General features: G+C 39.3%; 1 protein-coding gene across 1 annotated transcript in view; it reads right to left on the minus strand.

The window, feature by feature from the left end:
• SPATA5 (spermatogenesis associated 5) overlaps positions 1–27,959 on the minus strand; it is a 167,675-nt gene that overhangs the window by 97,768 nt on the left and 41,948 nt on the right. The window contains exon 14 of the mRNA XM_032685188.1: positions 19,149–19,275. Coding sequence (XP_032541079.1) covers positions 19,149–19,275 — 127 coding nt within the window. The remainder of the gene's footprint in view (positions 1–19,148; positions 19,276–27,959) is intronic.

Genomic DNA, 27,959 nt, shown 5'->3' on the forward strand with positions numbered 1-27,959 from the left:
CACATTTTCCCTGCAAGGCAGCTTATGACTCAATCAGGATGGGTAAATTACCACACATTTACTGCAGCAAATAAAGAAGAATGTGCTGTGCAAAGGAACCACACCGCAGACGACCACCTTTGCTGCTGTTTGTGTATCAAAACCTTCAGCTTCCACTTGCTGAGGCTCCTCCAAACTCCAGGAAGCAGTGAGTGACTAATATAATCAATTGTAAGGACTTACATTCATTTTGAAACATAGACATGACAAAACACATTTATAGAATATTTCTTCTTAAAATCTGGATAACTTTATTACCTGAACAAATAGAAAATCCATTGTGCAACCTGGCTAAGATGCTTACCTCAATGACACTATATGGCAGTGATTACTATGAGCTATGTCTCTCCTTGACAGTTTTTTTAATTCAGTTCTTTCATTAGCCACTTTCTTAGCCCTGTTAGTGACCAGGCAGCCACTCATCCACTCAACAGAAATATCTCCTTCAAGTTACAAGGAATTCAAAGAGATATTTTTATTCCATCTTCTTTCCCCATTCCCTTCTGCCTTTTTTTCACTCACATGCAGTCAAGTTGAAAACTGTAACAATAAAAGACACATTCCCTTATCTGAAAGTTGTTGTCCTCCCTGAACAACTGAGATCTCTGAACCTCCTCCCCAGCACTGTATAGGCACTGACCACATTGTTCCATCCAAGAGCAAAACACTAAACTATTTTTATATCTTCCCTATACTGCTCAGTGTATATCTTAATGCTTTGTTTGTTTTTTTGATTGTTGCTGTGCTCAGAGCAGATATTTTCACTGGCACAGAGCCATCCATAAGTAATCCCTCAAACAAGCACTTGGTGCTCGGGAAATCTCTGGCAGGACCCTGTAACATACATACAAAGGAGAACAAAATAAAGCTGCAGCTGCCCATGCAGGTCTGGTGAACTCCCAGCATCAGCCTTTACAACCTTAAAAGCATCTTTTATCAGATTCTATGTAAGTTTTATTTTTGAAGCTTTAAAGAAGAGCTATCCACAAGGAAAAGCAGAGAGTCTATCACGTGGCACACTGCTGACAGAGCAGCAACTAGGGGTCCTCACCTCTTAGGGCTGGCAGGGACAGGTTATTTTCCGTATGGTGCCCAATGTAACATGGTCCTGGTCTATCACCAGGGCTCCCAGGAGCCTTTCTGCATTTACTACTAAAACAGCCAATCCACAGCCCAGACACTTTCCATGTGGACGATGAGAATAATTTGTGGTAGCAGGAGGATACGCTGCTCTTTGCAAGGCAGTAGAGAAATCATTTCTTTTAAGACTTGGCTTCTTTTTCTGGCCCCTAAGGAGGAATGTGGTGCAGTGGTTACCAGCATCACAACCAAACACAGACTTCTCTCAAAGTCTGGGTGACTAAATGGATGCTATTTAAGAGCCCTGGTACAGTTACAATTAGACCTCTGCTTCTCCACAAGCATCTAATGTGACCACAAGCAACATCTCAATCATGTCATCTGCAAACAGGGTGAGCGCTCCTTGCTTGCTTTCTGGCTGTGGTCCTGTGCCATGACGACCATGAAATGCAGAGAATTTACATTCACTCAAGACACCAGTATTTTTTGGATACTTTTGCTCTTTTCTTTGCCACAAAGGACAGTGAAAGGACCTCAGAATTCTTACCTCTTCCCTCTCCCCAAGCCCAAAGTCCAACTTGCGCTTTGCAGATATCATGGGAAATGAGACTGCAGTTAACATACACAAAGCAGTATGTCGTCCAGACTACCCAAAACACAGAGAAGATGCTTGCAGAATTCTGTGATAAGTTGATTAAATTTGCTGAGCAAATATATCTTCCATGGCCAAATCTAGGTGAATCCTTCCAGGGAAAGCAATCCTCCTGTTTGGATCATCACCAATGTTCCAAAGATGAAGAGCCTGGAGTTTTTCAGAGGCTTGATTTAATCTACACAAATTATTCCTTTTTTTTTTTTTTTTTAAACTTCAGAATCATCTGCAACATTGTTATGAAAACTTAAAGAGACAGGTCAGCCCAGAACAAAGAGTGAGTCCAGAATATTTAAGAGTGGTTAATGTTGGACATTATTTCTTTAGTGGTACATAGGTTTTGATACTACACCAGTCAAAGAATTAGAAAGAATTGAGGTTCTTTTTTTGGCTTTGCTTGGCTCACATAATTCAGGGAAAAGGTGCAGCTACATCAGCAGAAAATCTGCACCAAGTCTTCTGCCAGCTTAGCTAGAGAAATACAGCTCCTGGGGACACTCAGCTACACCAGCACCGTCACAACTGGGCAAACCTTGTCAGCAGACCAGACACGAGCAGGATTTCAGGCAGGCAAATCAAAACTGGAGCACAGGGGAGATTTACTGCCAAGTTACTTAAATTTATGTTAATTCAAGTTTGTGTGTAATTTGCCTTACCTTGCACAAAAGTGCAATGATTGAATATCTTTTCAGTGCAGGGCCTGCACACACCAACATTGCTGCTGCTGGTAATTGCCAGCTGACACTTCTCTGGGAAGCATATCTTGTATGGAGATTAAAGAGAAAGCAGGAAACAAGGGTATCTTAAAAGGAAATTCCCCACATTTTTTTTCCTCTCTGACTATAAAACAGGATGAAGATGACTTCAGGATTAAACACACGATATCTTTGGGGTGTCATTTACAGATCTGATGAAAACTGAAGTGAAATTGAGATTATGAAAGACACAAGATTTTTTTTGCAGTATTTTTATCAGAGATTTTAACTGGCATATATGTAAAGCTACAACTAGAAGATTAAATCTGAAGGAGAAAAAATTATCCTCCTGTTGGTTTACTTTTTTCTATGTATTTTGGAATGTAAGAATCCACTTCAGGCATCCTGGAGAGCAGTGGTGTGCCTACATAATATGGTAAAAACTAATTAAAAGGTAAAGAGAACAGAACCAGTGATACAGCCCAGTCTAAATTTTATGCATCCTAAACAAATATATAATAGATATAAACACTATCAGAGACCTTTCAACCCCTTAAGAGAGGATAAATATTTTCCATTAATTTTAATGTTCATGTAAAACAAGTCCCTATTACCATTATCTCTAATCTTTTTCTCCTTCTCTAGAGACCCAAAATAAATTTCAGAACTAACCAGATGGTCAGTAAGCATTAGCAAATGACTTTTGATAATAAAACCTAATTAGTTCTGACCTGATCTCCATTGTGTATTATCAGCTTTGGCCATCATAAGAACTTTGCAGTTCCACAACCACTACAGACAAAACCTGGACACACAGTCTGGGGAAAACTTTACTCCCTGGGCTCCCTCAGGCCCCCGATTTTCTGCAAGTGACTTTAAAGAGGGCTAAGAGGTATACAAGAAAATTTGTACTTGCATTAATGGTTTGTTTATGATGAAGTTTTCACTTTCTTTTAACATTGACACATTCTGCAGATCTGCTTTTCCATATGACAGTAGCTCAGACTTACCAGCAAAGCACTGCAGCCATGGAGAAGATTCCTTGCCGAAGCTACAATTTTCCCTTTGTGGCTTCCTAGAGCCAATTCAAGCCAGAATAACATAAAAAACAAACCCAATGCATAGCTGTCACTTAAAAACATGGATTTTTAAACGGCTTTAGGGGTATCATTTATGAAACACAAAGAGATTTCCTTCTTTAGCAGTGTTCCAGCACATTACTCTTTCGTGCTTACTCCAAGACAGGAATATACTTGCCTGAAATGTCAGTGAGGTATTTATACAAAGGCAACTCTTCAGAAACCTATTATTGTGAATACAAAACAGGAAGTACAGTAATTCCACCAGTATATGTTAAATAATGCTTAGTATAAACTGTGCTCTTCAATTAATAGGCAGTGTTAATCCCTTTAGGGGAAAGGGAGATGTGAAGTGTGAACTGAAAATACTGACTCATGATAAACCCTTTGAGTGTTTTTCCCACAAGGGTTTTTGTTTCACTGGCTTGTTTTGGTTTAGGGCTTTCCCCCCCCTCCCCCTAATAGCAGAGAGAACACAACAGAGAACAAAATTTGCAATATGCATGAGAAAAAGCAAAGATTGAAGTTTAATGATACATTGTAAAGTGAAAAAAACATGAAAATATAATAAAATAATAGTACAATAAATGCATAATGATACTTTGAACTCTACAACTCCTTTCAGTTCTCATGCTTACAGCAACTAAGCCTTGGAATAACTGTGTCATATGGAAGGTGCAGCTTTGGAAACTACTCCATCAACTATTTAAATACAGCTGTACTGGTGTACAAGGGTCACAACTATTTAGAACAGGATGTAAATAAAAAGATCATATAATACTGAATAGTCTTCAGCAACTTACCTAATATTCTACAGAAAAAAGGAAGCTACAAGTAAAAAATTTAAAAAATATTCTTTTCTTTATAAGCATTAACCACCTTGAATTAGAGAAACTTTTGATTTTTAAAAAAAATCAACCGGTCAATAAAAAAACCATTATTCTATAGTGTAACAGACAGTCCAGGTATAAAATCAAAGCTCTTTCTTCACACATCTTGACTAAGAAAATATTTTTAAGTAGACAGATTTCTAGAACATAAGTGAGAAAACCTAATAATCAGTTTGCTCTTTTAAAAACATCCACAGATGAAATAAAAAAAAAAAAAAAATTCAAGAGCTTCCGAGTACAAAGACCTGAAGCAAACACCACATGCAAATCCCAGACAGACAGAAATCAAAGCTCCTCTTTTCTAAGGTCTGACAAAGCTGCATCTATCTACAAATGTGTAAGAACATCTCTTGTGACACAACTCTGTCACACAGTCTCTCTTTCCACTTTCTCCTACAGGCATGGAATTTGGAAATCTCCGTGCAAGCAACAGATGGAACTTTGGTTTGACTGCCATCTGCTGATCCCATGTTTTGGGAACTGAAAAGTCATTTAAAAACATGTGCACAAAACTTTCAAAATGTTCAGTGTTTCTTCTTCCAGTTCTCAGTAACAAAGAAATTAGAGAATTAGAGATAACAGGTATTTATGCTTAAAGAAATTAAGTGAGACTGAGTATCCAGATATTTAGCATCCTTTAGGTAATTATCAGATAAGCAAGCACAGAAAATGTAATAATTTCATGTGAATAAATAAGATGGCTATTGAAACAAAATCATGTACTATCACATTAACATTGTGATAGTAAGAAACAGAGAATCAGGTATAACAGCTACTCCTAAAAGGAAAGGGAAACACAGTCGAAGCAAGTATTAAAAACCCAAGGAAAATATAGAATAGTAATGGACTACCTTTGTGCTCCTCCACAAGGGAGAACATTGCAACAATCCATTTTGCCACAACAGTATTTGATATTATGTATAGTGTTTGTTTCATTTTATCCCAATGAAACACACAGAGAGAAAAGAAACCAAATTCACCTTCAGGACCCTCACATTTTTCTGTTTCTTTCCTTCAAGGTAGCATCCACTTAACAAGAGCTGAATGGGTTGGTGATGCTGAAATGATGGAATCAAGATGTGAATACAGTTACACCTACCAGCCTCTCTGGAACAGATCACACTGTGGACAAGGACAGAACTTTAAGTGGGTTTTCTCTACCCACTGTGTTTTTATCAGTACAAGGCAGCGTTCAGACACATATGTCCTGACAAAAACAGCTTTGCCTCATGTAAGTGTCTTAAAAAAGATGACACTTGTGAAGGAAGTAATCATCTCAGGGCACTAGGACCACCTGGCTGAGAAAGTACCTGGCTTCTTCTCACTCTCTCCCTCATCCCTGGTGAGGTGGGAAAGCTCTTTTATCCCACAGGGTTTTTTTCTCAGTCTTTCCCTTCAGCAAACCTGTAGCTCTTTCACGCCATTATTACATGAGAAAAGTAGAAAAAACAAGTGATTATATTAAAATAATTATTACTTAAATATATTATATGAATATGTTGAATATATGTAAGCAGACAATGTTAAAACCCTCAGGGTTCAGAGTTGCCAAAACAACAATCATTTCAGCCCAGTTTGTATTCATGGTAGGTTTCTGCCTAATCAGATATTGAATTTAGTCACCTTTTTCTAGTTCCTAAAATTCCAGTTCTACAAACATTCAAATATATGCTCAGCTTTAAAGTAAAGCTTATACATAAATGATTCCAGTGGTGGAAACAAATGCAATCTTCGGCTTATGGGAAAAGAAAATAATTGTAAAAGTTTGAGCATGGACTGAAACAGTTCCAGGTTAAGGTCTTTTGTATCAGTATTTTTATGAAAATAAGACCCACATGAATAAAACGTAAAGCCATGGAAATCTTACCACAGAAGCAAAATAAAAAACCAAAACAAACCAGACTGCCATTTGAATAATGAGTTTGGATTTTTCTATGAGCCCAAAACTTCAGGTGGCACGCCAGGTACACAAATTCTGGCAATTCTGAATCAAACCACAACTTTTCTTCTCTTAGAACAGTACTAATTAAAAGCATTTATTTCAAAACATATTCAGTGTCTCAGAAGGTTAATGGTTCCAATTAATATTTTTCCTTTTCCAAGAGCTCACATTATTTGTGTTCTGTCACAGCCTTGCTGGCAGATCACATCAAAATATGCCTTTGTTGTGGAAATGCATCTGCTTAAAGACTTTCTTTATTTGTGATGTGGCATCTTGTGTGAAACATACTCTATTTTCACATGGAAAACAAAGACAGGACAGAGTCCTATTCTCTACAAAACAAGTCTTGTACAAATCCTGGACATGATCTAGGACCTTCAGTGGCAGCTTCGTTCCTTTCCTTACTCAGTCCACTAGAAATTAAGCTAAAAATAAAAATAACCCGAAAAGAGAAAACACAAGACTTCCCTTTCAGCCGTAACTCTGAAATCTCTTCAGACCCAGTAGGGTTGCACAGTCATAGAAGAGAGAAGAATTTTGTCCTCTGTGAATGCTAATCAGCAATTTTCTGAAGAAGCGGTGACAGAACTGCACCTAATTCCTCAATTACAGCGCCTACAGCAATTACAGCTGCTTCACTTTGTTCCCATCACTCTTATGCACGACGCACAAAGGAGATATTGATAGATCAATAAGAAGGTGTCAGTCTTCTATAGGTAGTATAAGTAGGTACAGCCATAACTGCATTGAGGAGCACAACCTATTTCCACAGCACACTGGCTCTTTGCATTTTTCCATCCCTTCGCAACACATTTTCTGGAGAGCAGTCAGACAGTTGAAAGAGCATCATAAAATACCCCCCTGCTGGTGCACAGAATCAAACTATTATTTAAGAGTAATATCCTCTTGTAGCCAGTGTTTCTGGGTGAAGAATAAGGCTTGAACTCCAGCTCCCTTGGGAAATGCATTGTTTCTAAGTACAGGTGGAGAAGCCGAGAGGAGCACAAGGAATAGGAATCAATGGGGAAATCTAGGATGCAGTCAGTTACATTTCCTCACACCCACTCAAACAGCATCATTAGTGCATGAAGACAACAGAGAAGCTCAGGTATCACATCAAACTAGTGCTTAAGCACTAAAACAGGTATTTAAAGACTTTAACACACTTCAGTATTAAATGCATGAAAGAACACTGTTTCAATTTTATATATAAAAAGGAGAATTTTGTAAGCTGGCACAGAGTATTTACATTCCTTAATAAAACTAAAATAAATGGCCATTTTATAGGTGCAGGAACATGTTCCAAGGTGTGTGTTTGCCAATTACACACACCTCACATGGTGACTGATGAGCACACACACCCTGGCGTGTGTGCTTGCTTACATAGCTCACGTGCCTCCCTGTTAAGTAATGGAATAAGACTTGCCTTGCAAACCAGCTAACGCCGCCTCTCCTTGCTCCGTGACTTCTGCAGAAAATATTCACTGCTAAGGAAAACAACTTCTGCAACAGAGCTGAGCTATTTGCAGTCCAGAGCACACTCTCTCCATCTGCAAGGCCCGACTCTGGGATCCCTCCATTTTCTGTGCCACTGTCAGGCGTGTGTTTTCCCCCAGACTGGGCTGGCACTCAGCACTTTTCCATGTGCACTGCTGCCTACTATTCTTAGTCACAGGACTTAATTCTACAGAAATTAATCAACATAAATCTACAGAAATTAATCAATACCAAGACTTGTGGCTCACCTATCACGGTCATTTCTGACAAGGCATAAAAGCAGTGGCACCCTGTTGTTCTTCTCCCTCTCCTTTCCAGAACCAACGTAAAACAGTGCAAAGGAATACAAACTCTCTCAAGCTCATGACGCTGTGTGATGTTTTACCTCTCATTCCTCTATTCTCAGTAAGAGTCCAAATGTGCTTGTCAGGATCTGTCTGTAGATAACAGCATGTACTGGCAGGGGAGAGGCCTTTCCTGTTACCTCTCTATTGCGACACAATACAGACCCTCTTCATCCCATCCATTTTTCCTGTATAAAATTTACATCTCCTTTATGAGGTTTAATACCAAAGAAGTGATCTCATATAGGAGCCATAATTTCTAATGATATAGTTATTCAAAGCAACAGGGATGAAGACTGAGGGTAAAGAACCGTCCAAGACTCTCAGGAGACTCAGAAATTGGATAATGTTCAATGTAAGTAAACGCAAAGCAGCGACCATGGGAAATTCAATCTTCTCTTTGTATATAAACGGATGTGCTGTGAGATGAATCATTACCACTTCTAGTTTTAATAGACAGTGATGAAAACTCTAGCTCAGTTCTTGGCAGCGGCCAGAAAAGCAATTCAAGTGTTAAAAATTCAGAACTGTTAATAAAAGAGTAAAGGTCAAACCAGAAAACATCATCATGCAAACCCATACAAACCCATGTTGCACTCACAAGTCCTGGTCCCTTTTTCTCAGAAATGATGTAACAGACCTGGAAAAGGTTCAGAGGAGGGCAGCAAGGATGATCACAGGAATAAAACACTAGTTTCTGTTTAGGAACAGTTGACTCTCCCTTCGTTCTGCATAGAAGAATACCACATGACCACCAACAAAAAAGGGCAGTTCCCAAAATCATCTTTTCCAGCACCTGACTGGGAACAGTAATGCAAGAAGATGCTGTAAACAGCAATCAGAATATTGTTATAAAGTGCATTCAGAGCACATATATCAGGTATATGCTTCTCTGTAGCACAAAGCTTGCCATGCAGGGAATACACCTGCATTTAAAACAAAAGAAGTGTAACTACACCTTCTTCAATTAAATTCCTCAACAAAGTAGGAACATGAAACAGACACAACCCCCAAAAGAAGTAGTCACTTCAGATTTCCAGAACTACTGAGTCCTGCCAGCCATTGCCTGGCACCACTCAATCAAAATATTCATTTAACTTTCAGACCCTTCACTCTCAGTCAGCTTCAAATAGCTTGTTGACTGCACGTTTTTCCAGGTTGCCCTAAAAGTCTAGCACACTGTTGTGATTTTGAGCACTCTTTCAGTTGTCTATACATCAAATCATACAGAGCTTTAAACAAACCCTCAAAATTTTGTTATTAAATTACTTTGGCATATGCAACCCTGAGGTATCCAGTGACCAAAACAGTCATCCAACAAGTGTCCAATGTTCACAGGAGATGTTAACATCTTATTTGGACGTGGAGAGAGCCCTAGCTTTACACTCTATATCTATGCACACCAATCCTTCCACATAGCTTACGAAAATGATTTATTATTAACCAATGACCTCCAGATTGTTCCCTTTTCTGTTATGCTACATTATTACAGTTCTGCATTTAGCTTGATGATAAGAATTTTTTTTAATAACTAAGCTCTTATAGAAAGAACCTGTTTTTCCTGAACAAACCTATTATCCTTCAGTGTTTATATGTACTGAACACGAATGGTATTTCTACTCATCCCTAGGAGTACGTAAGTCACGTGTGCAAGACATCCAGCTTTAATCACTGATGGAGCAAATAGAATCTAAAGCTGGATCTCCTTCAACAAAATAAAAAGTTAAATCAACTCTTGGAAATTCTGCCTATGATGTCCTATTTTTCCTTCTCCCCACAGAAATGTCACAAACAAAGAAATGGTCCTAACCAGCTGAAAGGACTAATGATGGCATCTAATATCCATATGGAATCTTAAGTAAAAGAGTATTAATATCCTTCCTGAGAAACAAGTGCATATCTCAGCTAATCCCTAAATCCAGCAGCTCTTTAGAGTCCTTCACTAATGTAAAGAGCTTGATCATATTCCATCTTGCTCATTATAAGGCTCTGAGGTTCAGAGCTTTCCTAAACCTAAAACTAAAAGTGAAAAGGTCACCACTTTCAAGCGTACAACCAAACAATGAAACTGTAGATTGGCCACCTCATCCTCCCAAGCTGCCCTTCGTTCTGACCGACACTAAACCGGTGACACGTACAATGCTGGGCCTCCTATTTCACCACAACTTCCCATTTTACTGGAACAGCTTCCACCCTATTAGGGGAGAGATAAGCATCAGCAGTTAATATAGAAGTCACTCAACATTTTATATTATAAAATAATCCATTTAGTAGCTTATGCTATTCCGAGCTTTGACCTTCTTGTCCTTTCCAAGCTGGCTGACTGCCTTCACTGATTTGTTTTGTAACGCTCCAGTCAAAACATTTCAGCTGTTGCATGAGAAGGAGACCAGGAAAAATGCCACTTTATTTACAGTTTTTAAAAATTAATGAAAATAAAACTATGTCATCCTAACCTTTGGAGAGAGGTCTTGAGATCTGACTACATTAGGAGGACTTGAAACACCTCAAAGTGAAAAAGCTTTGTGAGGTTTCCCGGCATTCCGCAAGTATATTTTCCAAGCTTTTCCCACTCAAAGACTACCAGGGTTCAAAGAGTCTGCAGATCATGCTGGATCCAGGCTCCCAAAATCACAGCAGGTAAGAGACCTCTCTCCCTGTTGGAGTCATTTAAATCCAGGTAGGCAGAAGGAAGAGAAAGACGACATCAGAACTGAGTCCACAAGAAAGAAAAGCCTGATACAAAGAGTGGACACATTGAAAACCAAGAGTCTGGACACTGGGGCAAAACACTCTGTTGTCAGAAAATATCCTGGATAACAGGTAAAAGGTCCCTTCTTGCACAGTAGAACCCTCGAAAAACCAGGAAGTTGTTAATTTAACACCTATTTCAAGCAAACAGGTTTCCTATGCAACCTAGAGGGTCCTGTACTGCTGATAACCAGGTCAGTAACCAGATAACCAGAAAACTCAGCAGGACACCACATGATGTAATCTGATTACTCCTCCCAGAAACAAGTGATTGTTCATCTGATTTTAAACAGTGTAAATCAAAGCCCTTGAAAGTAAGGAAGTGTGAGTATTAAGGCAATTAAAGAAGAGGCGATTATAATGACTTGTAAAAATAATTTTCTAAATTAATGCAATATAATTAATCATGCACAGTGCATGCCTCTTTAATTAATGTAAATAAAGATTGCATTATGATGCACATGCACAAAGGCAAATGAATTGGGATTGTACACACAATCTTACCCGTGGCAGTTATTAATTCACGGGTGCTCAACAAACACAACACCCCCTATAATGCTATTTTAATACAGTGTACACGAAAAAACTACACATACACTGTGCATTTTGCATCCACAAAGAGGAAAGCTGGGCAGAAGACCAAGTTCAAAGTAAGCCCTAAATGTGTCCGTGGCTACAGCCCAAGTACCATAATTGCGGCCCTTCCTCGAGCTTCTGTAGATCCCAGTACTACAACTCACATCCTTCTCAGCATCGCTCCCATAAATATTTAAAAAACAAGACTGTTTGGAATGTCTCTTCCTGCACTGTTATCACCATCCTAATGAAGGTTGTTCAATATAAGATGACTCGTGGTATCCAACACGCTGACTGTGGGATATGCCCTGCTGTGCTTTGCTTCTCTGCCGTAAAGCGCCGTTATCCCGTTTTAAGCCACTACAGCCCTAACAGCTCCTGAGGATGCTCCCATGGGAACCCAGACAAGCCACATATTTCTGGGGAGATACTCGGCTGTGTCCTCCCCTGCACAGCCCAAACACTGACAAAGTGGGAACTGAGTGAGAAAAGAGCGAACTGAAAGGATTTAGAAGGAAGAGTTTATCACCACACAGACTGTTTTCAAGTAATTCAAAGCTGGAAGTGAAAACCCAAACCTTTATAAGCTCACACACAAGTTTTAGCAGGTAAAAGCTGCTGCACAGGTACATGAAACTTGGTAATAAAATTAGCGTTACTTCTCTAGATAAAATAGTTTGCTTTGTCACTAAACTCACACTAGAGTTGATCTCACCCAACAGTTTGGAATTTACACTCAGTTTACATGTACTGCTCACATGCACCTCATTTTTAGAGGCATGATTTATTTTAACCCTGTATGTCTCCATGTTATCTTAGAAATACAGTGTCATTTCCATGCCACTGTAAAAAAACCCACACAAAGGCAGCAAAACAAAACAATAACCGCAAACCCAAATCCCCACCTGGTATCGAAGTTAGAGACTGATCGGAGGGATGGTGTTAACGCAACACACACAAATCCGACAGCCTTTCCAATTTCCCACTTCATTGTTAATTTGGAGGCTTGCTAACACACTGTGTTCTTCATCTGGACTTCATGAGTCTAGGTATGAATAAGAACAAACTCTGGCCTTTACCTTCCCATCCTTGTACTTTTCCAAATGAAATAAATACATTTTGATACCTTCAAGTAATTTTTCTGGCATGCGCTGCAGAGAAGCATATGAAATACTAGTGATGCTAAAATACACAACAGAGTCCATGTAAGGAATGCTTCCCACTGTAAAGAATAAGAGCAGGTATATTGACTTTTCTGTTCCATTTGAAGTAAAACTATTATATCTTTACATACATTGTTTGGATGTATGTTTTCACAGACAAAATAAAGCCAACTTACCCTGGCCCTATAGTGTATCTGCTAAAGGAGAAAGTATGCAGCCCAGCAAGTTTTGCCTCCAACCTTTCTTTTCAGGCAAGTAATAAATCTTGAGTGAAAAAGTCACTGTGCTCTTCAGCTGTCACCACTAAGATTTTGTTTTCTAAAAGCGAAGCAGCCTTAAGGCTGATTTACTACTCAGCCCTCCACACTCTGACAATCGAATAGTTGGAAACAAAAATCACTTTTGCACACCTGGAAATATTTTATTTGCTGTACTCATGAGAAAACACGGGTTTTGTCTGTGAGGAAGGAGGTGGGGGTGGGGGGGAAGGGAGAGAGGGAGATTCAGGTGAATCTTAAAACCTGGTTCTTCACTTGAAGAGAAATTTCATATACATGTACATGAACCCCAAAACTACCTCTGCATACTAAGAGTGGTCAGGTTCTTTGGGGACTATGGATTCACCGTGCAATCCAGCCTCAAATCATCAATTTGGAATTCTTGGTCAGCAAACAGCACTGCTCATCAACTGTGTCTATTCTGCCATTTCAGTTTGGCAGGTGAAAAGAACATGTGACAACTTTTATATGGTTTCATTCACTCTTTCAGTCTTCTTTTTTAAAAAAATAAATTATTAAGTTCATAATTACCCTAAAGTCTAAAGATCTGATATTAATAAAGGCCAAGTTAAACCTCTGAGAAACAGCTACTTTCCAGCACATCTCTTTGCCCCAGTCAGAGTTGCAGGTTTAAGAAAATTAAGAGGAAAAACTCAAATATGTACAAGAGAAAACCCATTGATGAAAAATGTGATGGTGCCAAAATTGTGAAACTATTTTAGAATATCAGATCCTCTTTTCAATGGCATGTAGTTTGATATCATTCCTCCCTAAAGCTTCATTTTCTGAAAATTTATTATATGCTCCAGAACAATTTTGTCTTCAAAAGAAATCCCACATCTTCTGTTATTTCAAAGAACCACACTTGCACCTGGGCAAGATGATGTAAGTACTCTAGGTGCTGGCTGACTGAAAAGGAGACCTACGAAATTTTGCTCTCTGTTTTTAATCCCAGGGCTTTACAAGAATATGAGGAGTGTCCTTTGACAAGCAGAGAGGCATTTCAGCATTTAAAGTAAAAAAATAACAATTACTGGTTCAGCAGTGCGGAGAGACGTGGCGATTGCATTCCCGTACTTTTATTCCTACTCTGAAATATTTTCCCACCTGTTCTACTCTTGTGATGCAGTTAAGTGTCCCTGCACCATTTCCTTCTTAAAAGCACCCAATTTTGGGTCCCCTGTCCTCCAAATCTGGATGGAATCTGCAGAGATGCAATGCTGAGAAAGGACAGCCAGAGACTTATCCCCCTTTCCTGCCTGGGAGTCTGCATGACTGATGGATTGTGTGGCTTCCAACTTTACAGCACTACACCGTATTTGGGAAAATGGAAATCCTACCAAGTTAAAGCTGTGGCATAGGAAGAACCATTTGTAAGATGTTTCTGACCAAAATGAAAATCCCAAATAGGCAAATACCTAAGTAGGAAAATATGTATTATGTGTTAGTGAGGTTTGTGCCCCTGCATCTGACTGCTAACATGCTGGTAGCCTCACCTGCCTTAAAACAGCACATATACATTTCCAGACAATAATGAATAAATGTGCAGGAATCTTTCCTATTCCTTTTAACTTGTAAAACTGCAAACTTAAAATATTTGAATTTCTTCCATAAGCCTTCAGAAAGACTGAACTTTGATGTTTTTAAAGGGGAAAGATTATTTACTTTTGCTGCAGGCAAGAAATTATAATTTCTTTACTGATTCTGCCAAATGGTTCTATCACGCATTTTTTATTTTCATCAAAACAAGCCACTTTAAATTAAGTTTGTCCCATAACTACATAGTAATCAACATTTTGAGGGGCAGATCAATTCGATAAACCTCTGCTTGACTTCTCTGCCCAAAAGACTCCTCCAAATCCAACTGAACCATGGGGGAAGGAAGCTTTATTCCCTTTCCTCATGCTTGGCAGTGGCTAGGAAGAATATCAGCTGCAGTTCTGTTTTATTTTGTTCACGTAACCCGAACAGAAAACTCAGTGTTATCCACGTGGCTCTGGTAAGGTTTGGATACCAAACTACCACAAGCTCTTAAACTAAATAAGCTGGATTCAAACCCAATCGTTAATAGAACGAAGTGAACAGAGCAGCAAAACTTGCAGGTGATGGAAGAGGAGGTGAAGAGGAAGACTAGGGAGTGGGAAGTTTTTAAAAAGCAAAATAAACATGCAAAAAGAGACAGAAAAAATCCTCTGCACTGGTACAATATGCAAAATACATGGTTTTATACCAACAAGCAGGATGCTTGGAAATGGGGAGCCAAGCCCTCCCGTGCTAACAAAAGATTCAGTTCTTCAGTATTCAAGGTACCAGGATAGTTTCTGGTTTAAACTACACTGGAGCCCATGAATGCAGACAAAATCCAGACCATCATCAATCTCGAGACAATGGGTAACGCTGACAGCACAGCATCCCATTAATCTTCATTTGTCCTATCACATCCTGTCATTCTTATGCAAATAGCATATTTGAGGATAGTCTTTTCTGCACCCCACGATAAGGAGAACTGAAGCTGTCAGGAGCACCAGGATGTCTCCCTATAACACAGGCCCTCACTTCGCTCAGCACCTCGTGTTTTACATCACAGCTAATGTGTTTGACATTCAAATTTGACCCAGCAGGAGGTAAAACTATCTGATGCGGGAGCAACTTGCATCTTGCTTCCTGTGCTAAAACACTCACCAAGGTCCCTGGGGATCTGACAGTCTCCCTTCCTTCACTGTACCCTTGCTAATGGAGATTGAAACGCTGCTTTAAGAGGGGGGGAAAAAATATCTGCATGCAAGGTAATGATAGCAATTCAACCTTCTCACACAAAGTAAGCCCAGTGCTAAAAGGCCAGGAAAGCAGGTTCCACTGAAGAACTAAAAACAGGACATGTTAATCCTGATGAGTTGGTCTAGGTTTTCTTCCACGGAAATCTGTCAGACCACACCTGGAAATCTATACACATGTATGTCCGGATAGAATGTTTAATTTCAAGCTGAGCAATTTATTCACAGTGTTTTACTTTTATATGGGGATGAATGATCTCTGGTTAGGCTGATACACAGGAAAAGACAAACTCTGAATCACAAGCAGCTCCATAAAGTTATTGCAACACATTTTAGGCATGAAAAATCACTCCTGAGTGGGTAAGTCACCAAAAACAAAAAGTAGTTTTTCCACTTATTGCTCATCAATTCTGCTTATAGAATGAAGAATAAAAGGAAAGATTTTACTATTATGACTGACTCAGAGTGTTTTGTTTCTGTATCACTTTCAGAGAATGTTCAGAACATCTTGTTCCAGAATATTTCCCTTCCAAGAGAAATCACTTTCTGTACCATACATGGCTGAAAACAGTACATGCTGGTTTTGCATTCTTACAAAAAATAGAAGCTATTCCAAGGCCTTTTCAGCATCACATGAATGAGATGCAAAGTATCCGAATGCTATAAACACAGGACACAAGGCTGCAATAATATTTCAATACAATCATGACATCCTAGAGAAATTACCTTATTAATAGATGTCTGTGACAAGTCAAAACAAGTTTATCATTACACATAACCTTTTATAAAGTCTGACTCAAATCTATTCACTAACTGAAAGCAACATATTGCAGTGTTTGCAGGGATGATGAAGTCTGCACTAGGCTCTGGGGAATACTCTTACATTTGATATTCCCAAGTGCTGTTTTCAAATTACAAAAGATTAATCATCACAGAATTGTCAGTTAAGCAGCAGCCACGTAAATGAAGATGCTGGATGGATTGTTACCAATTTTGTAGGCACATAAAACTTAGAAAGTATACATTCCTCAAGCATTTCTTGGTTTGAAAAGCTAAAGAATAGTCACAAAAAAGTATACCAGACGTTTTCCTAGTCCTTGGAAGTGGAGAAGACAGACTGCCTTGTACCTTTATAACATATGTAAAGTTTGTGCATTAAAAATTAAAGTGTAGTCATCATATATAACTACGAAAGCAGGACACTCAGTTAATTGTCACACATAACTGATTATTTCAATATAAAACATGAATTTAACAAAATGTTACCTTTCCAAAGGGATCAGCAATCACAAAGTAAACTGAAAGCCCACACTGAAAAATTTCCCATTAAGCGAAGCCCACAATACAAGTGATTTCTGGTGTCTTCTTTTTTCCAGGGAAGGGGGAAAAAGTACAACTCATGCATTGCAAATCTTGCATGGACCCAGGAGAAAGTGGTGGCCCAGTACAGCCTGTCTGGTCTGGATGAAGTATGAAGTGTGCAAAACCAACTCAAATGTGATCCTCTTAAATCACAGTTTAAAATCTCCTTTCCTCCAGATTGATGAACTTTTGCTCTGCTACTCTCTCAGGTGAATGCTTTCTAGAATTCTTTTGTTTGTTTGTTTGTTTCCCATTATATCTGGTAAAAAGAGTTTTCAATAAAAATATTAAGGAGTCATTTGTGGCTATTAAAATTGCTAATAAAATTCCTGTAATCACCCAGCTGGCTACTGTGGGGAGCACTGCCTCATGCAACTTTCTCTTTTTCTTTATATTTAGAGTCAAGACTATCAGCTTTACTTGGGGAAAGAATACATAAGATATGTTGGCATCCAAACAAAACTGCGTTGTTCATTCTTAAAAGTTCACACCCCCCCCAAAATTCATATGTACAGAAGGCATTAAATTTTTATGCATCATATCCCAGGCGAAGAGGTCTGGATTTGCATCAATGATGTAGGTACAGCATACAGTAACTCAGGTTCTATCAAGTTCTTAGTATTGCAGGGTGGCAACTCTTGTACTGTTCCAATATTGTCAATATTTCAATTAAAAACTACAACACAAGAAAGCAGCATTCATTGTGTGCCCACGAGAAATCCAGCAAAAGGGAGAACAGCAGGGAACTGAATTCCCAGGTAGAGATGGAGACAAGACAGTACAATGCTGAACTGACTCAGAAGGAAATTTCCCTTCTGTTCAACAAACAGATTTTTTTCAAATTCAGATTAGTCTGACTCTGAAGAACAGCCACTAAAGAAAACTGAAATCAATTTGACAAAAGTGAAATTTTGACAATTTCAATTTTGCACAAGTATATTTTTCACTGATTAGTTTTATCACCTTTTACTGAAAACACTTTGCTAGCTCTATTTTGCCATGGCAGACTCGCAGACGGTGTACAAGTAAGCTCTAAATAAGCCTTTGTCTGGTCTCCATCAGCTGTGTGGCTTCCTTCAATAGGGAAGAGTCTGTGTTCTGGAGCCAAAATGTAAGGTTTTTTCTCAAGACGTCCTGGGTATATGAATCATACTTATGTGTATTTTATGCCTGAATGCTCCAAGACAAACAGAAAAAACTATTCCAGAAGCAGCTTAAAATGTGAGAATTATTTAAGAAACTTATAAGAAACCCTAAAAAAGATCAGGAAAACTAAATTCATCAACTTGTCATCACATTCATTAATGTTGTGAGGGTGAAAAGCTGTGGAATAAAGAACCTTACCAACACTACAAAACGTATCTTAAAGGAAATCACTTCAGACTGACCCGTCTACTGCACTTAGCTGTGAGAAGACACAGCAGTGGTGGAGGATTTTAAAGTGGATTTTCTAGAGGGCTGCTGGGTTGGTTTTGTGTTTGGAGGTTTTTCTGCAGTAAGTGTTACAACCCTCCAGCTTTTACAAATTTGACATGTTCTTGTCACGCCAGCAGAGCTGCAGCAGGATCTGAGGAGAAATTGTACTGTTTACAGTTGGAAACCGTAGTGCTGGCAGCAGGATAAGGGCACTGAGGAGATATTTAATCTCTTGAAAGGAAGTAACTAATGAAACCAACAAAGTCCAGCAAACTCCTGCATAAACAAACACAACAGAAGCAAAAACCACGGCAGCAGTTTGGCAGAAATGTTGCTGCACAAGTTCAATGAGCTTGACTTAAGGAAAATCTCATCTAGGAAACAGATACTTAAGGCTATGGCAAACATTTTGTTTCTGGTAAAAATTCTGTAGGGAGGAAAAAAAAGTGAGGGACATGAACTACTCCTTTGCCTTGTCTCCATTTTCAAACTTCTGCTCTTAATCATTAAATTGATCAGACAACAGCGTGGAGAGTAAAAGAGAACGGAATTATACCAAAATCTGGTCTTTTCAGGAGAACAGGATATATGACAGTGCATCCATTCATACCTTGTCTATCATGTCCGGTCTGTTTGTAGCTGCCAAAATTGTCACGTCCTTCAGCTGTTCTATCCCATCCATTTCCGTCAGCAACTGAGCCAAGACACGGTCTGCTACATTGCCAGCACCTGAGGAGCTGATTTATAAAAAAAACAAAACAAAACAAAAAGTCACAGCATTAGCTTTCTCTTCCTAGAAAACTGGAGAAAGGAAAGGATATACTGTTCTTTTTATTTTACAGAGATGCATCTTTTTATCTTAATTCTTTCTGATTTTTATTTTCACCTTCAATCTCTGAAACAGCCTTATCAACTGAGCAGCAAATCAGAGACTTAGTCCTTCAAATTATTTCTTCGTACTCAATAACTGAGTCAGCTTTTGGGTTTTTTTACTACCTTGCTATGAAGGCTGTAAAGAACTTAACACAACCTGGATCTCTGGAATAAACATTTTTTAGATAACTGAATTCACGCAGCTTCTTCACTAGTCAGACAAACTTTACTTTTTAGCATCGTCCAAGTGAGTGCTTACACCACCCTATGCAGTATAAAAAATTAGGCACTTATGTGTTTTCCAGAGTAGTTCTACATTGTTATACTGTCTCCATCAAATGAGAATAAATTGAGTGTTGACCGACTGCCTCATAATAGCATTGTCAGTCCTTTAACTCAGCTGATTTTCCAGATACTAGGACAAAAACCCAAGACTGAAAACCTGAAAACTCCGGTTTTGAAATCACCAATATGTGAAAAACCTATGCAGACAAGGCATAAAGCATTCCCTCTGCTAAACAGGGGCAGGGAAGCTGAAGCAGGCTGGGGCAAGCAGCTGGAGATTGCCAGATAGCACCAAAAATGTGGGGTTTATCCTCCTTTGCCAGAAACCAGCAGTCCCGCTCTTAGCACACAGCAAAGCCCCGCTGTTTCTGACACAGCCTTCCCCTGTGGATGGGCATGAACACACCTACATCATCTTTCACCAATGGGAAACAGCTCTTCCAGGACTGTTCCTGGCTCTGCTGCATGGGGGAAGGTTTCATTCCTCTACCTTTAAACAGGTTCTTTGCAATACAATTTAAAAAAAATTAGTCTCTCCCATTCTTCCAGATTGCTCTAAACGTCACATTAAGAAGCAAAAAGAAGTCTGGTACTTAAAGCCAAATCTACAGAGGATTAAGATAATTATTTAATCTCAAATTTTTTGCAAATCCTTTCCCAAAAGTTCTCTTTAATGTTTATACAGATATACACACACACACACACACAAGTACAGTACCATTATCCTGGTGAATGCTAGTTTCCAAAAATAAATATATCAAATATATTAAAATATAAGTGCTCCAATTATTTCCAGCAGATAGACAGCACACGAATACAGTTGTATAGTTATTAAACACATATATTGCTGCAGCACTGCCACCCACCACCAGCCTGCCTGCAACCACAGGGCTTCCCAAATGCCCCAGAGCCAAAGGAACACTAATGGCTCCATCACTGCTGTACAGCTCTCCTATAAAAAAATTCCCTAACTTTCCCATCCTACAACTGGTTCTGTAATTTTCCAGTGCAAAACATTAAACTTATCACACCCAATCTGGAAAACATCTTTGAGGAGCAGTAATAGATGTTGGCTAACAGAATATTTAGGTTGCTAAGATATATTAGAGAAGGGACTTGGGTTACATGGTCATCAGCTTTTGGGTTTTCTGCAGGCACATTAGAATTTCCCAAGTGATATTAAAGCATTTCTAACATACCCACGGGTCACAGTCCCAATGACTTATAGAGGGCTGCGTGTGATAAAACACTTCAGGTGTTGGACATGGATAGTAAATGCTTTTCGAAGGACACAAAGCTTAAAGGAAATTAAAACCAACTTTGTAACATTAGCTAGTCTCAGTAGGGATTCAGGCCTCCCATCTTGCATAAGTTTCACATTTACTCAACTTTATACTCAACAGACTGAGCACAAAAAAATGTTAGGCAAAGGAAAAAATAATTACAAGACTGGGACCAAAATGTTAACATTATATAAGACGATCTGAAGGTAGAAGTCTTTGGAGGAGATGATAAATTTTTCTTTGTTCCCTTAAAAAAACCCCAAAACTTCATTTAAAAGAAAGGTGGCTAGAACGGATATTACATCTTCCCCCAATATAAACATTCCTCTTACAAGCTTCAGGCTGAAAAAAAAAAAAAAGCACCCCACAACACATTAAAGAAGTATTTATCCTAAAGAAAACCCCCACTGTTACAGGGGAATGCACATTGCAAAGACTTTCATGCAATTCAGGCATCATCAGAAAATTGCAGTTAGGCAATCAGTGATGGTATAATACAGCTTAAACAATGAAGGGGGTTACCAGTACATTATTTGGGGCTTTATTATTGTCACTTCAAAGTGGAGTAAATAATTTTAAATCCACACACACAAATATCACTAATAAAACCAGGATCAAATGAAGAGGTATCTGGGTCCTGTGACACCACAGATTTCTACTTTCAGTGCTTTTATTTACATAGTTCACTAAGCTGTCACACAATGCACCATTTTTAGCACAGAATCTACAGTAAATTAGCTTTTGGCTTAACAGGATACCCCATAAAAACCCCAGGCAGGCACAGGGAGCGATCTCTTTCCCAGCTGCTTGGAGCTGCACCAGAGCCACACCGAGGGCTCCAGCGCTGCCCAAGCTGTTAATCTGAGGGGTGACACACAACTATGTGCTTTTCCATTTTCCCATGATTTCCCAGCAAGGGTTTCAAATTAACACAGGCAACGTTCATTAAGGTTGCCCGGCCTTTTGACGCAAATGGCAGCCAGAGAAACAAATGATGATTAACCCTCCAGTCCCACGGAGGCACTGCCAAAACCAACTCCCAGCCAAGGGGCTGCCTTTGCCCCCCCCCACCTCCACCTGACCTCCCTGTGTCGATGTCATCATCACAACTGCCTGGAAATAGTCCTCAAAAGGCACGTCCTGGTACAAACTAATTTCCTGTCAACACGCCGCCTGCAAATCCAGGCAGCCAGAGTTAAGCCCCTCACATAATCCACGCAGGGCCATGTGTGCACGTGCCCAAACCAGAAATACCTCCAACTCCAAAATAAAACGTGTGTGAGCAAAGAGGAGTCTGGCTGCTCCAGAAGGGCCTGGGAATTTCAAGGAACCTCTTGTGTTGCCCTAATGAAATACATCAGGCTATGAGCTAATTTTTTGCCAACCTCTCTTTATTTAAAATCCTCGATGAAGGAATTTTAAAGGCAAAAAATGTCTTTGCTTACTAGTTTATTAGATCAGTCAGAGCCAGATATCCTCCTCTCTATGATATTTCAGCTGCTCCTGCAAGTGTAGCACACACTAGTCTCAGACCAAGCGCATGTGTGCTCCTGCACAGGCAGTTCACTTGACCATCAGAGAAGCTCTCTAAATGGCAAAAGCCTGTCAGGTAAGACTATTCATGGATTAAAGCAGACTAGTGATGGTGAATATGAAAGACAACCCTGTTCTTGGTATTTTATTTTAGCTAAAGGCACTCCCAGTACACATTTTGCCAGAATAAATCATGCATTCTGCAAGTGTACCAAAGCCTCACAATTAATCAGAATTAATTCTGGCCTTGTCTGATAGAATTGAGAGATCATGAGCACCAGTTCTAAATTCAATATAGTAGGTGAGGGCTCTCCACAGCAGCTTTTATTTCTATCTCCTTTGGCCTTATCCAAAGACCCTTCTAGCCAGCTGGATTCATATAGCAGTGGGCACTGACATTTCCCCCTGGATAACTTCAGCCACTCTCAGACATCTTCTTGGGGATATAAAAGCAACCACAGCCTGATTCTATCACTGCATCAAGGAGTACATACAGTTCACTCACTTATATAGTTCTTCAAGCCAAGGAGATTTTGTTACCAGACATAGCCAGATGTATGAAATCATATTTAAATCTGTTACCCCTCTTGCTATAGGCATTTTTTTGACAGCAACTGACTTCTTGTTTTTTACATTTTCACTTATTTAATTTCCTTCTCTTTCCCCCTGCCCTTTATCTAATGGATTTTTTAATATTAGAAAACTAAAAACAGTCTGAGAATGCAGTCACTGTGGTTTCACCTCACGACGAAATTTGGTTAGCATCACCACTGCGAGCTGAAGCAAACATACATCGGCATCATCTGACCATCCAGAACACTTCCAAAGCCAGTGGAATGAGTGCTTTTTTCAGAACACCAGATGTCATTCTCATTGAAAAATGTATTTAAGGCTTCATCACCACTTAAATCTTGTAAAGGAGAACCAATGGCTCTCCATCCCACCACTAACTTCAGTGGCACTGAAGCCTGCCTGAAACACCTGACCTGCAGAATCAGGATCCTAATTTAGTTACACTGCATAATCGTGGGTGTAGAAATGCAGGGAATATTCATTCGCACAACTACATTTTGAGTGCTGTTAAATTCACAGCAACTGTGAAGCTACAAAACCAGGAGGAAGTCTGGGAGAACACCTCTCCTGCACAGCTGACCCTACCTCAGGCAGAGCTAGGATGTCAAAGAGGCAGATCTCAGGAGAAGTATCCGGGATAAATTACTGCAGAGGGATTAATCTCCATGTAGCTGAAATCTATAATGCAGATTTTGTGAGAAGGGAGTACAGCCCACCTTCTTTTCCAAAATGTCCCATCAGGCAAGATTTACATACAGATAAAACCTGCCTCTTTTAGTTTTTTTTCCCCCTAACTAAAGAATTTCAATCACTATCAAAATTTATAGGTTTTAGAAATACTTGTGGACGTGGTATCACCTCAAATAATTCTTCCACCGAAATCTCTGGAAACAATTTCATATCAAAACAAATGTAAAAATCACTGACACGACAAAATGGCCAGTATCAAAAAAATTAATACAGGTTGAAATAGATCTTTCTGGCAGGACTCTCCACCTCTCCATGAACTACTGAGGTAAAAGGTTCCCAAAGTACAAAAGCCCCCTGCCAGCACACTCCCACGCAAGAGTCACCTCGCTCACACAGCCTGAAGGATTTTTATTGAGTCTGACATTTCTGTCAGGGCTTTGCAGGGGGAACCTGTCAGCAAGGAGCACCTGCCAAGTCCAGCTTTTCAGTCCAACTGCCGTGATCGTAATTAACTGTCACACTGTTTTATTTCCTTCCCTCACAAACTCGGGTGAAATACGGCTTTGGCAGCTTAAGGTTTTCCACAGCATTAGAGAAAAAAAAATTAAAATAATCTACTCCAATAGCATTACAAGAAAAACAATAATTGCAGGATGTTCCCAGATATCGATTTTCACTTAAAAATTCTAGCACTGGGGCATTATGTCCAGCAGAATGGACACTGTTATGCCAGTTAGGAAAAAAAGCAGGCTCTTTCATCATTATGGAATAATATGGGCCAAATTTACTTCTGTGAATGTTGTACCACATGTATGGTAAAGTTTCAATGACTATTATTCACACCACTACAGATACTATAGGCTTGAACGTTATTAGAAAGTCTTAAGAAACACTACGTAAATCTTATATGTTATCACTTACATACTTTCACTAGTCATCAAAAAAACCCAAAACAAAACCAAATACACCAATGCACAAACCTCCTCTGGTGCTCAGATAAGAAGCATTCCCCACAGTAGGGAATTTCCCTGCCTGTGTCATCAGAAAAACTCTGAAAGAACATAATCCTAAGGCCTTCCCTCCATCAGCACACTACAATTAGAAGCTGTTGGATTCTGTGTGCACCTGTATCAGCTACTACCCACAATACTGTTTCACATCTTCTCTGTTTCCTCAAGAGCAGAATTCAAGTACCACAGAAGGAAAATCTCCAGAGGAAATTTAGGAAAGTCTGGGAAATTCAGTCTGGGTAGAACATTTATTTTCATGGTCACCTCCACACCAAAATGGTGTTTTGCCAACTGTCAATTTGCTGATTGAGTGAAATTCATATAATTTGTTTTTTGAGACGTTAGAAAAACATAGAACAATAAAAGAACTCTGAGTGCTCCTTGAGTGCCCCCCAGCTTCCAAGCAAGCTTCCTAAAAAGATGATGAGCTTTGTGAAAAGAGGCAATGGTGTTCAGCTGTCAGCAGGTGACTTTGAAACAAATGTCCAGCTGCAAACACATCCTAATTACCCTCCACGGTCATGCAACCAAGCCTCTTCCTTTCGTCTAAATTTCTTATTATTGCAGCTTCCAAAAGTTAATGAAATAGGCCCAAACAAAATAAATGCAATGAAAGGAGAAAAAAGGAGGAAAGGAGCCAGTCTGAGACAGGTTTGGACTCAACAGGCTTTCTTCCAGAGGGCTTTCCCCAAGCACATCACCTATGTGGTGATCCATTGCCCATTTCCATCTGCTTGCAACTAATTCCAGATGAACATCCATGAAAGATGGACATTAGACTGTGCTTTCAGTTGGCCCTGGCATCATCTTGCTGACACAGGAATCATGAGTTCTCCTGTTCTGCTAACACTGATGCTGCCTTAAAAGAAAACAAACAAACAAAAAACCCCAGACACACACCTCATGCACAGTAAATTTCCTTTCATTCTGTTTTTCTCAGCATTTCTCCTCTGTGCATTCCTGAAAGTTGATCAAGTTGAAAAATGTAATCAATCATATCTACCAGGGAAGCAAGTACAGTTTAAGTTGGAAGTATTACAGGCCTAGAAGTAACTAACTAAACTGGATTTCATTTCATTATAACAATATTTAAGCATAAGAGGTTCACTTTCAGATGGAATAAGTTTCATTTATAAATTTTAATTACATTTATGTTCCTCCCATACGTCATTAATTTTTTAAAAAATAAATATACCAAAAAAAGACCTTCAATCATTGTAGTCCCAACCCTGCAGGCAGCTGTAACCTGCTTGGGTTCATTTAGTGTGGGTAAGACGATCTTTTTCCATGGTCAATGCCATACTGGGAATTTAAATAGTCACCATGTACGCCCACTTCTGATCCCTCTAATCCTGGTATCTGTTTCAACTGGGCCTCTTGCAGGAATCCAGTCAGAGGCTCAAATTCATGTCTTTGGCTGAAGCATCTTTCCTCAGATGAGCTTTGCCACAGAATTCCCAAGCACTGAAGAAGAGGCCTACCAACATTAACAGCCTTGATTAGTCCCTCTAAATCCTGCACATGCATCCATGCACTTAGATGACTTTGAGAAAAGGGTTTATGGATTCAGTCCTGCTTCCACTGATGCCAATGAAATTCTCTATCAACTTCAAACATCCAAATTATAACACAGGCTGGCAAAGTTACAAAGTTACAAAAAGGAAGAAACACAGATTTAGAACACATTGAGACAAAAGATTCTTGCTAGACAAGAAGTGTTAATGAGTTTGTTTCAAAACTAAAGGGATTTCAGAAATTTATTGTACATATTCACAATGTCTGGGTAATGTCATTTGTTAAAATTGCTATTCCAAAGATAAATACAAGCTTCACTGTACAATCAAATTGTTTCAAAACTTTCCTTCTTCACCACTCCTTGCTAGGCCTAAAACAGAAAGCTGGCACTGGACATGCAACGTTTTTCCCAGACAATATTTCTGTTTGGATACCAAATTCCAAAACTTTGAAGAATTCATACAGCAGTTGCAAAAGTTTCAAATGTCTCAACTCTCCATCACACATAAACACAGCTCAGATATTGCAGGGAATCAGTTGACGTTCCCCAATTCAGAGACTACTGATAATTTACCTTGTACAAGGTGGATTTCTGCCAACAACCTCTATCCTACCCAATGTCACCTTGTTGCATCCCTGCAGGGTCCAGCCCATGGGTTTCCTTACTGGATGCAATCACTGACCTCCTTCATGACAGAGGCTGCTCAGTGCACCAGGAAATTTGCACAGATACAAAAATGCAAGGGTATGTTCAAGTGTAGAGTATAAATATGGGCTAAAATATTCCAGAAAGACAGCTTGGTTTCAAAAGAGAAGATTTATCACTGTCCCTGTTAAAAGCAGAGGTAGCAGAGGACAGCAGAGAAGCTGCTGTTCTTCACACCTTCCTTTAGAAGCCTGAGGGCCTCAAAATTTGAGACTGCAAATATTTTAATACCTAAAATGAAAACAGTACGTCTTTCAGTGCTTCTGAGCAATTCAAATTGTGGCTTAGGAATCTATCTATCCTCCCCTCAGCATACAGGATAATCTATTTTCCCGAAAAAGCATCATCAAGTTGTAGTTTCAGGGGACCGGTAGCAATATCCCTTCACTTTGTCACTTCTACCCTCACTCTCAAAAAGTTAGCAACATTCATCTACCAAATTGTTTTGGCCTCCAGAAGTCAAATGCAAGGTACTGATTTTGTCCCTTGTCTTTCTCTTTTTTTCCCCTTTGAAAATGGAGTTTATCAGTGTCTTCTATAGCAGTCTACAACATTTCCCATCTTACGTTACAAAGACTTGCAGTTAAAGGGGAAAATGCTTTGCTTCTGAAAAAACAAGAAAAGGAACAAATATGTCTCCCACCCAAAAATCCTACTTATATAAACAATGTCCCATTTCCAAAGCACAGAGATTTCTTATGTTCAGCAAACAGACTGTCTGTGCTGCATTTACACAGACCCACGTTCATTCATCACTTTCAAGTCTAATTACCAAGCCATTTCCCTCTTGGCAACCTCTGATGGCTAGAAGAATTAGGTTTTACATGGTCAGGAATACGAAGGGATAACAAATACCCATAACTCTCTGCAGCTGTGCAATTTGTAAAGCCTCTCAATCTTTCGTGCAGGCCAGGGATTACTTCCAGGCAAACTTTCCTGCTGTATCTGGACCA

This window comes from Chiroxiphia lanceolata, chromosome 4 (genome assembly GCF_009829145.1).
Source record: "Chiroxiphia lanceolata isolate bChiLan1 chromosome 4, bChiLan1.pri, whole genome shotgun sequence".
Classification (NCBI taxonomy): Eukaryota; Metazoa; Chordata; class Aves; order Passeriformes; family Pipridae; genus Chiroxiphia; species Chiroxiphia lanceolata.